This window comes from Haliotis rufescens, unplaced genomic scaffold, assembly GCF_023055435.1.
Source record: "Haliotis rufescens isolate VD_foot unplaced genomic scaffold, xgHalRufe1.0.p SCAF_8, whole genome shotgun sequence".
Lineage (NCBI taxonomy): Eukaryota > Metazoa > Mollusca > Gastropoda > Lepetellida > Haliotidae > Haliotis > Haliotis rufescens.
The window spans coordinates 36211198-36223667 of NW_025964372.1; the positions used below are offsets into that span (position 1 = coordinate 36211198).

Genomic DNA, 12470 nt, shown 5'->3' on the forward strand with positions numbered 1-12470 from the left:
ACCACCCGATCCCGTTTGTCGCCTCTTGCATGGGTTGAAGACCAATTCCAACCCGGATCTTCAGAAGTTGAAGCTTTGGAGTAATCAGTGAGGTGTAAAGGTAATTCCATGTGAAAGAGAGCAATGTTAACAGTACCAGTAGTTCCCTGTCTGCCCCAACAAAATTGAAAACAACCAATCATAAACCATGTAACACTGAGTAATGGATATTTTACAACCATGTAAATTGAAACCTTGGCCATCATTGGTCAGCACTGTCTCACTTTAGAATGCTTCATGTCATCGGTGCATTAACAATTTGTTCTCCGTATTTTATGCATGTTGATATCCAGAAAAATGACAAAAATCGTAATTTGGGGGAGGAGAAGTGTAATGGTGTAATTTTAGGCTCAAAGTCATAACTATTACGTGAAAATCATAATGATTGGCATCCCTGTTCTAACACACATCATCATCTAGCTGTCAACCATGAGACAGATGGACATTTGGATGACAGTTTGGTATTTTATGCGCCATTCAGCAATAGTCAATATATGTCACCGCGACCTGTGAACAATCAAGTCTGGACAAGACAAACCAGTGGTTGATATTACAAGCAATGCCCCACGCAGTCAGGGTACAATGACATGCACGGTTTTACGCCGCTTTGAGCAATATTCCAGCAATATCACGATGGGGGGGGGGGAACACCAGAAATGGGCTTCACACATTGTACCCGTGTCGGGAATCGAACCTGGGTCTATGGTGTGACGAGCGAACGCTTTAACCACTAGGCTACCCAACCGCCCCCGTTACTATCTGGGCTCCCTTGGGGATCACTGGGATGAATTTGGTCACATACAATGTATATGTAGATCAAAGAAGGAATTTAATCAAGGTCTACTAGCCCGAACAGCGATAACAAAATGTTTGAAATTCTACTAGCCCTCAGGATACCTTCAACATTAAAAAAAACCTAGTGCTAGTGGGCTTGTGGGCTTTTGCTAATTTCCATCCCTGTACATGGACTTACAATTAAGTGATAGTTTACACAAAGATAGGACCACAATGTCAAATAATTGCTAGTGCACATGGGTATAGCTTGAAACCCTTTCAGGTTCGCTGAACTGGTTTTATAGATATTTATCTTCTATTATTTTCTCAAATACACTAGCTTATCAAATAATGCTCCCAGGGAAAGCCATGTCTGGCTTGGCTGTTGTAACACTTCCTTATCAGATCTGGAGAGGACAAGGATGGAAGTGGACAACAAACAACAGCTTTGTTTGTTGTATAACACCACACTATAATATTCCAGTTATATGACGGTGGACTGTAAATAATCGAGTCTCGACCAGACAATACAGTGATTAACATTATGAACATGGATCTACGCAATTGGGATACACTGACATGCATCAACCAAGTCAGCAAGTATGACCACCCGATCTCGGCAGTCGCCTCTTACGACAAGCAAGGGCTGCTGAAGACCAATTCTAACACAGGACAGAAACATCGTCTAGTGATGACTTCTTTCCCTATACATTTGAAAGTTAAACTACCTAACATTGACCAAAAGGACTATTGAGCACAAAAAAAATGTTTACAAACTGCTTAATAGTTGAGATCCCTTTCAAATATCCAGTAATGGCTATCTTCAGAACATCACTGTGAATTAAATGACCCAGTGTATAAAACCACCACTGGTGGAAGCCTGGACTGTCAGTGCTAATGACCATATACATAACCCTAATCTACATACAGCATGATCCATATGCCAGGGCAAGCCTCTAAGTACAGATGACATTATTATGTGAATAAACCAAACTTTTCTAATTTGTAAAACATAACCCTGTCATTATCAAAACACATGGACAGTGATATTGGTCTTGACCACATGTCTACCTATAGACAGACATTTAGTCCCAGAAATAAAGAAATTTTATTCAAAAAATTATATCTACAAAATAAAAAAACTAAAATCCAAATGGAGGTAAGAACAATCCTTTCTTCTCAAGGGTCTGGGTTGGTTGGTTGTTTTGTTGTCTAAATGCCACACTCAGCAATATTCCAGCTATATGACGGTGGTCTGTAAATCATCGAGTCTGAACCAGACAATCCAGTGATTGATATCATGAGCATCGATCCACGCAATTGGGATCAATGACATGCAGCAACCAAGTCAGCGAGCCCGACCACCCGATCCCGTTAGTCGCCTCTTACAGCAAGCATGGGTTGCTGAAGACCTATTCTACCCCAGATCTTTACGGGTCTCTAGGGTCTGGGAGACAGAACTAGTCTTCTTACATATTTGTTGAAACACCTACAATGAGACTGATGTGGCTGGTACTAGGCCAGTTTACTAAGTTGGTCACTAACGCAAATTAGCATAAGCTTCTCATAGAAAGTATGTAATCGTGACCTACCACTGATATTATAAGATTGTCATCACTTGTAATACAGAAGTATTGTAATGATATAACAAATACATACAAAATACTCTAAAAGTCTGCAGAAAAAGGAAATTTAGTGAGAATGGCAAACATACTTTGACCTTCGCCGTGACCTTGACCTTACACAGAGGTAACTCAGAACCTTTCCAAATCGTGGCCCAGCCCAAAGGATGACATCTAACAAATTTTATGACTTACAATAAATGCTTCTTGAGTTATCAGTTAAACAAACTTTTCCTCAGGCCATGACCTAAAAGATGACATTGACTTTTGATATGACTGGCTAATGTGTCAAGAAACAAATATTGTCAGGGAGTGAGTGAGTGAGTATGGTTTTACGCCGCTTTTAGCAATATTCCAGCAATATCACGGCGGGGGACAACATTGTCAGGGGGATAAAGGAGACATGCATGATATGATGTCCCTGGGATGTCCAGCCTGAGAAGATCCGGGGTATAATAGGTCTTCAGCAACCCATGCTTGTAGTCAAAGGCAACCATGCTTGTTGTAAGAGGTGACTAAGGGGATCTGATGTCCAAGCTTGCTGACTTGGTTGATGCATGTCATCTTATCCCAATTGCGTGGATCTATGCTCATGATGTCAATCACTGGATTGTCTGGTCAAGACCTGATTATTTACAGACCGTCGTCATAAAACTGGAAAATTGCTGAGTGTCGTGTTAAACAACCATCAACATGTCCACGTGCCACATGGTTTTAAAAACAAATGGCAGGTGGTGGTCACAATCAGACAAAACCATAAAGCCCCAATTACATGGGTAAAACTGTTACGGAAAAAGAGAGAGTATGGTCTTATGTCTCTTACAGCACTATTCCAGACACATCACAGCAAGGGACAAAATAGATTCATACACTATAGCATCATCAGTGCTTAAAAGTAAGATAAGCCAAAGTGTATGTGGATTTGACACTGACACTAATGACTTGAGCATCGACACCCATTTCATAGCTCTTAGTCAGCTTGAAACAAACACAGCATGATCTGGCAACTTGCATCACGATCCTGATCATTTACATCTATGCTTCTCGCAACATGTGCAGGCAGTCTGTGCCAAATATTTCTGAATCAACCAGCCTGAAGTTGCCTTTTCACAATAATATTTTCATTAATATAAGGATTTTTACTTGATGAACACATCTCACAATCGATGTGGGTTTCAGACTAGGGGCTGAAGTTGCAAACTGATGGGGTACATGGAATCTATTCTGCTTTACATTATCAAGAGATCGAGATAGGTGAGTGAGTGAGTGAGTGAGTGAGTGAGTGAGTGAGTGAGTGAGTGAGTGAGTGAGTGAGTGAGTGAGTGAGTGAGTGAGTGAGTGAGTGAGTGAGTGAGTGAGTGAGTGAGTGAGTGAGTGAGTGAGTGAGTGAGTGAGTGTTTTTACACTGCTTTTAGCTTCTTTCCTGCCAAATCAAAGTTGGGGACACCAGAAATAGGCTACACACATTTCCAATAGGGAAGATAAACACAGTTACATTTATGTTCAACAGAATATCACATTTCTCTGTTAAACCTATTTACTTCCTTCTCCAGCTCATATGTTCGCACCCATTCACATTTACGTCAACACACTCATTTAAACACACTTTCTGCTTCAACTTCAACACATACTCACATATACACACTCATGTAAATATGCACACAGGCACATAAGATGCTGAGTTTTAAGACAACTAAGGTCACAAACTGGCAACTTCTATCTATATAAAGGTATTACCTCATTATAACTCCACTAACAAATAACAGATTTTGTGGTAAACAATATGTTTGTTTGTTGTTGCTTAACGCTGCACTCAACAATATTCAGCTATATAAAAGTATCACCTCATTATAGTGAGTGAGTGAGTTTGGTTTTACGCCGCTTTTAGCAATATTCCAGCAATATCATGGCGGGGGACACCAGAAATGGGCTTCACACATTGTACCCATGTCGGGAATCGAACCCGGGTCTTAGGCGTGACGAGACAACGCTTTAACCACTACGCTACCCGACCACCCCTCACCTCATTATAACTCCACTAACAAATTACAGTTTGTTTGTTTGTTGTTGTTAAACGCGACACTCAGCAATTTTCCAGTTTTATGACGACGGTCTGTAAATAAACAAGTCTGGACCAGACAATCCAGCGATTGATATCATGCGCATCAAACCACGCAATTGGGATACGATGACTTGCATCAACCAAGTCAGTGAGTCTGACCAGCCGATCCTGTTAGTCGCCTCTTATGGCAAGCTTAGTGGCCTTTTACGGTAAGCATGGGTTGCTGAAGACCTATTCTGACCCGGATCTTCACGGGTTCAAACCATATAACACACATAAAGTGAAACCAAGTCACCATCAAGCTATGCAAGTGGAAATCACCCTTCACAACTGAAACTCTAGACAGAAAGAGCTGCCACTTCTGGATTCAAGTACTGGAATCAAATTACAACAAACTGAGATCCAGACTCATTCACATGTTCATTGAATAGCTTCAGCATGCTTTAGATCTTCTTTTGTCAACCCTAATTTAAATTGAAGCTTTGGAGTAATCATGGTATTCAGTGGGGTAAAATATAGTAATTTCATGTGAAAAGACATGTTAGACCTAGACACAAAAAGTGAAACATGTCTTCAAAGCTCCATACATACATAACATTTATCACGTGACACATACCAGAAACCGTGTATCACTGAGTAATGGACATATTAACATTATGTTATGAAAGCATGGCTCTTATTGGTCAGTATTGTCTCGCATCAGAATGCTTCATGTCACCAGTGCATTAACAATTTGCTCTCCACGAAATTTTATGCATGTAATTATTTAGCGTAAAAATGACAAAAAATGTAGAAGCGTAATAGCACATTTTTCGGCTCAATTTTTCGGAAATGGTTGGCATCTCTGCATGTTAACCCTGCTCCTTATAACATAAGCGTACACATACAAGATCAAAACATCATTGCAACACTTTAAATCAAAGATCTAAGAGATATTAAAGCCATTATCACACAATCATAACCCCTTTGTATTTACAGACTTGGCAGGCCAGTATTTGACCTGTCCTTAAACATTACAACATTGGATTAGAGTCCACTGACACGGGTCTTGTCAAAGTTGACATCAAGAAACATGTATCATTTCAGTTTTAGCCTTAGTCATGTGCTTGATGTGTGGGCTCAATATTGACCAATTTGGCAGACTATTGAATTGGACCCGAGTTTAAATATGACATGTCTACTGAATGAATTGGACAGAAATACATCAATATTTGTCCATGTTATCTGCTAGAATGCAGCACAACAGTTCCAGACCAGTATTGGCCTGATTTGTGACCCATGACCTAGAGATGGCTGAGAACAGTTTAGAAACAAAGGCTCATTTCTGCTGTCCTTGTCTATCCCCAAAATTTTGCTAAAAATGCATAAACATATTTTAACCCAGAACGCAAAAACAAGAAGCATGTGACCTCAACCACTACCAGTAGCTGAAAGTCAGATAAAATAAAACTGTAGGGGATAGTAAACTTGGCTGATGATAGTGAGTGAGTGAGTTGGGTTAACGTCACTTTGAACAGTATTCCAGATATATCATGACATGTAAGCATAATCTGAGATGTTTATCACTCTGGTGAAAACAACGAGAACGGGGTATGATGCTGTCAAACCTAGAATCATATTCTGGGCGAACCGAGATTTGAACCCACATCATAGCTTTAGGCGTGCCAAGGTAAGCAACTCAGCACAGCGAGTTGAGGCGCCTTAGATAAAGGCTGATGACAGTATTTAAAATATCCAAGTTCGAGGTTGTGAGTGCCATGAATCAGTCTGAATCAGTCTGCAAAAAGAAGATGGTACTTACTTGAGGTTTCTGGCATATTCCATTTCCACGTTACATCTTTCCTTTAAGAAGTGAGTATACTTCTCACAGAACTCTATTCCTTTCAATGTGTGCAGCGAAACGTTGTCATACTGATCCTGAAAAACAGAGTTCACAGTTAGTCATTGTCTCTACATGAAACAACTGAGTGAGTGAGTGAGTTGGCTTTAATTCTACTTTGAACAGTATTTTAGTCTATGACAGCATGTCAGGTTGATGTGGGAGGACAGCCCGAAGTGATTCAGGTTTCAGATGTTTACACTCTGGTGAAACCCAAAAGCACAGGTATGGTGTTGACAAACACAGATTCTTGACGATAATCAGGGTGAATCAGGCACCGAAAACCATGATCACTGGCTTCAGGCAAATCTAAGGGATTTTGACAGCAGGGCCACCTTTCCCTACCATGCAGCCAATAAGTCAGATTCATTCAGACATAATCCGACTTTTCCCACATCTGGGATTTGTAGACTGGGTGAATGTTGTTACTGATACAGTCAGCAATATTCCAGGTAAATCAAAAACTCTGCGTAATGATCCATGCCATCAGGTCCAGTGACACTACATCAACCACACTGTGACCATACCAATCCTCATTAGAGCTGGTGCCTAGGACAATCATGGTGTACGGGGGACCTATCAGGCTTCAAAGTCCACACAGGCAGAACGTTTTAAGAATATGTTTTAAAATCTATTTGTCAATAAATAAAGTCTTCTTCACTTGTGATGCTTAAAGTTTTAAGTTTTGTTTGTTGTTTAACACCTCAGCAATATACCAGCTACATGATGGTGGTCTGGACCAGACAATCCAGTGATTGACATCATGAGCATCGATCCAAGTAAGTGGGATACAATGACATGCATCAACCAAGTCAGCGAGCCTGACCACCCAATCCCCTTAGTCGCCTTTTACGATAAGCATAGATGCCTTTTACGGCAAGCATGGGTTGCTGAAGACCTATTCTACCCCGGAATCTTCACGGGTCAGGTATTAAGTGTAATGTGGGTGTCACATATCAGAACTGTATCGATCTCACCTTAGTTAGGCTTAACACTGCTTTGAACAGTACTTCAGCGTTAGAAGTTGGCACTAGTAATGTAGTTCTTGCCAAACTGCCCAATAGTTCATATGATAAGGACAAGTGAACTAAAAAGTAAAAGTGTTAGTTTCTACCGCTGTACTTCAGGAATATCACAAAGTGAAAGCTTTACAATGAGTGAGTTGGTTTGAATACTACTTTGAACAGCATTCCAGTTGTATCACGGCGTGTCAGACTGATGTGGGAGGAAAGCCCGAAATGATGCAGGTCTTTTATGTTTACGTTTAAATTACTTTTGAGAAACCCATGAGCAATGTTATGGTGCCAACAAACCTAGAAACATAATCAGGTGAACAGGTAAGTGAAGCCCTGATGAAAGGTTTCTTGAGTTCCCAAATTGCGGCTTAGATGACTTGGCCATCATCCGTCCTCCCAATAAGAGAGTGGGTTTGTTCCATTTCAACAATTGTACCTATCGACAACTTATGTGACGCAGGGTTCCTAGGAACGTAAATCCCTCAATCAAAGACAAAAGACCAAGGATCACGATCATGCAAATCTGGGATTCAAACTCCATTGTCAATCAATCCTGGCACAACTAAAGGACACAACTCTAATAGCGGTGCCTTAGACGACTTTCATCAGTGAAAAGTAACCAAACAGAACACTGAGCTACATCAGCACCATAGTTACATGTAAACCAGGAAATTAATCCAGTGAAGTTGTTCTATAGCACATTTCCTCTAAGGCATGACGCATGGACAAAAGAGGTCAAGTTGCATAAGTAGAAGCCGTGGAATCAATCAGTGAGTAAGTAGAACAGATTACCAGTTCGGTGTGAAACCCATGAGTTTGGACATGGTCTGACATAACATCTGACTATTTGGACCAATCTACAGTGGTGAACAGTAGAGCATGGCTATACCAGGATCTTGTTGTAATGCATTAACAAACTACATCTATATTCAGTCAAAATGTCCAAAGGAAAAAGCAGGTATCAAAGGAAATGTCTGAAAATACCATAATCGAACAAATGATTTTTGCCCCCTATCTTTTGCTTTCTGGGAAGGTTTATTCGCTACTTAGTACTTCGAGGAGAAAAAAGAGAGAAAGTGTGAGGCCAGTGACTTTTTTTACCATAACAAGTGCTGAAGTAAGTATTGGGGGGGGGAGAGACAGAGAGAGAGACAGAGAGAGAAGGGTTCCGTATGATCTACTTTACCTGGCAACAACTGATTTAATTTGAAGGTTATCGTTTAGATAGCAATATTCCAACAATATCACGGTGGGGGACACCAGAAATGGGCTTCACACATTGTAACCATGTCGGGAATCGAACCCGGGTCTTAATCGTGACGAACCAATGCTTTAACCACTAGGCTACCCGACCGCCCCCAACAGACAACACAGCCAGTGACATTCAGTAACTAGAAGGCTATCATTTATTTCAACTGGCACCGAGCCAAACATCCCAGCAGTCAACCTCCAGGACTGTTTCAATGATGGAAAACCTTTCCTACGTTTTACATTTCCTGCAATGTGATGAAGATAATACTGCTATTAATCAAAGTGAAAAAAAGCAGCTGATAAGTTATGGAATTTCGGCTTTAGGCACACATGAAACATCTCTATCTGGTGTGGTGTGGTGTGGTGTGGTGTGGTGTGGTGTGGTGTGGTGTGTGTGTGTGTGTGTGTGTGTCTGTGTGTGTGTGTGTGTGTGAGTGAGTGAGTGAGTGAGGAGAGAGGAGAGAGGAGAAGGAAGAAGAAGAAGAAGAAGAGTGAGTGAGTGAGTATGGTTTTACGCCGCTTTTAGCAATATTCCAGCAATATCATGGCGGGGGACACCAGAAATGGGCTTCACACATTGTACCCATGTCGGGAATCGAACCCGGGTCTTCGGCGTGGAAAGCGAACGCTTTAACCACTAGGCTACCCGACCGCCCCCAAGAAGAAGAAGAAGAAGAGCAGGTATCCATTCCACCAGGGTTTCACTGCACACAGACTTAATTGTGACAACAAATATATATATTCTCCATATTCAAGGTCAATAAACATGTGACTGTTAACAGGAAATTTATTCACCTCGAACACAAGGAAAACTTGTACCCTACTTGATCCATATTATCAAAAATAGTTTCGTTGTTCTTAGTATTATTCTAATCTGTTGGTGTAACCAAATTTGTTTAGGAAAACAATCATGTTGTGCTTACCTGGTTAAGAAGCTTCATGTCTTTAATAACAAGGCACCAAGGTGGCAGAGGGAGGTCTTATCAAACTAAAATCTCACAAAATCCTCTGTGCCTGTTCTGAAATTCTTACAAAATAACAAACTTCAGCAAGAACTGAGGTTATCTTCGTTGTTTTACACTGAACCTTAACAACCTAATTACTCAGGACAAACTGTAATTAATTGGGAGGAAGTAATAGTTCCAGTGCAGAACCTTAGAAGACTTGGGTAGAAACTTCACAACACCTACTGATAGTTTCTTACACATGTTAGATTCATGTTGATAAGAACAACATAATTACTTACATGAGATAAAACATGTTTCAAAAACATCTGAATAGACTTGTGATAAATCTGTTTAATGCTAACTTCTAAATTGTATACAACACTATAGAAACCAACTACTTCCTTATTGGGATTGTCTGTATATTGAAAGAGTAACAAACCTTTAACCCTACAATCATAATCCACCAATCCGCTCACCACAAGAGACTCCTACGGTTCCAACACAAGCCCCTGATATGCCCCAGTCTGCTACAGCTACATCGAATCATCCCCTCCACAAGTGCACACCATGGACGCTGCTTGCTCACTAATGATTACAGCAAGGAAATACTTCCTCTTCAGACTTGTTTTAATATAGAAATGAACTTAATATTTCCTTATAGCTGGCTCTAGACTTGCTAATGTTCTACAGCTGATACACTGCAGATAATTTGATTACACACAAGGGCTTGAGTCAGACAGGTGCTTCGAGAAACCTAAGACCGATCTTGGAACTGGAATCTCAGGGTGATCTGTATCTATGTCATCTCACACTCTGCCCATGAAGACAACACAGAAGCATGGCCTTGCGGAACGCTCTTACAAGTCATCCTCGATCATGGAGAAGACTGTAGGCATTCTACAGGTACTGCTATATGAATATTGAGTTGCAAACAATGATCAAGAAATCACTAAGCCTACAGTTGTGGTTCCTATCTGTATTCCAACAAAATCCCCACAGAGTTGCATGCGATGCACAAATGTAGAGAATGGACGCAGACAAAAAATATACTGCGTCCCAAAGGAGGCACAATAATATTCATTGTACCTAGAGCTATGATGGGTCTGTTATTTCATCCATCAATAATGAGTGAGTGAGTGAGTAAGTATGGTTTTACACCGCTTTTAGCAGAATTCCAGCAATATCACGGCGGGGAACACCAGAAATGGGCTTCACACAATGTACCCATGTCGGGAATCGAACCCAGATCTTCGGCGTGACGGGCGAATGCTTTAACCACTAGGCTACCCAACCGCCCTTCCATCAATAATGACCACTGTCCACTTGGATCATTGATTCATTCCAGGCTCTAAAGTAATAATCAAGATGTACAGTACACTACACCATTACATTACTTTACAGGACGCCCATACAGCCTGCACGGTCCCTTAGGAGTAATTATTGGGGAACCCCCAGACCCCCAGTCATAAAAGTCAAGGTAAAACCCTGTTAATTAAATATGAGTAATTTTTGAACTATGGAAATGAATAGATATGGATTTTAAGATGTAATAATGTCATTTCACCAAATAAGTACATTTTCTAAAGACCACAATGACTGTACAAATAAATATCTGATACACAACTAGACTGTGAGTTGTACTATTTCATTACAAACAGAATGAATAGCCTATTGTCAACATGAAAGTGGAGTTTCCTATGGTTGTATGGCTAGCATATAATGACAGACTGTATGGCTGTTGTATTGATTACTTCACCATTTATTCATAGAACAACAGTTGCCATTTGCAGCTCCTCTCAGAATGGAAACTGATTGTGTAATGCAACATGAATCGAAGAATGACAAGCACCTCTACAAAGGCTTCAGTTCATAACATCACACAACATTAATGCTGATGCTTTAGATTCAGTCAAGTGATGAAACAGGTCCGTTACAACAATTCCTGTCGGTAGTGAAGTGTTTACATTTCTTAGAGATCACATGGCAAGCCAACAGGTTCCCCAAAAGCGTTTTTTACATACTACACTACCCAGGTAACTCATAATCAGTGATGAGAATGGATATTTTCCTTTTCAGCTGAAACTTCTTTGCAATGGAGTGTGGTCCATAATTTGGGGTGTTTATGGGGGAAGCCATCAGATTATAACAAATTTGTGGTCCTGGAAATTTGCAGAAGATTCCCATCCCTGCATAATATACCAATATAACACCGTAGTGAGTGAGTGAGTGAGTGAGTGAGTGAGTGAGTGAGTGAGTGAGTGAGTGAGTGAGTGAGTGAGTGAGTGAGTGAGTGAGTGAGTGAGTGAGTGAGTGAGCATATTTGTGTATGTTTGTGTAACGGTTTGTTGCTTTGTTTGTTTGCTCCTACCAGACTCTGGACAAGGTCTGTTTAAGTCTATTTGTTTTTTAATGCAGCACTCAACAATATTCCAACTATATGACGGCGGTCTGTAAATAGTTGAGTCTGGACCAGACACTCCAATGATTGATATCATGAGCATCGATCCACGCAATTGGGATACGATGACATGCATCAACCGAGCCTGACCACCCGATTCTGTTAGTCGCCTCTTACGACAAGCATAGTCGCCCTTCACAGCAAGCATGGGTTGCTGAAGACCTATTTTAACCCATATCTTCCCGGGTATATCTGTGAATGTAAGAAACCAGTTTGTCATACTAAAGTCTGCTTAAAAGTGATTAATACACACTGTGACAAGCCAACTGGCTCTACATGTACATGGTCATGATGGTATTCAACTCAGTCCAAAATAGGACTGCATGGTATACTGCAACAAACATTTCAATGATACGTATTGAAATATTTTTCTGTGTTCCGGTATATCATGTATATTGGATATAAAAATATCTAACAAGTTT

The 12470-nt window shown here is 40.6% G+C and overlaps 1 protein-coding gene across 11 annotated transcripts in view; it reads right to left on the reverse strand.

Annotated features, from left to right (window-relative positions):
• LOC124141808 (cdc42-interacting protein 4 homolog) overlaps window positions 1–12470 on the reverse strand; it is an 88711-nt gene that overhangs the window by 53983 nt on the left and 22258 nt on the right. For 5 of the 11 annotated variants that reach the window (XM_046509947.2, XM_046509954.2, XM_046509955.2 and 2 more), the window contains exon 2: window positions 6299–6414. In XM_046509947.2, the coding sequence (XP_046365903.1) occupies window positions 6299–6414 (116 nt within the window). Of the gene's footprint in view, window positions 1–6298; window positions 6415–9566; window positions 9671–10029; window positions 10219–12470 lie in introns of those variants that run through there. The other 6 variants (XM_046509948.2, XM_046509951.2, XM_046509949.2 and 3 more) reach the window with 6 other exon arrangements.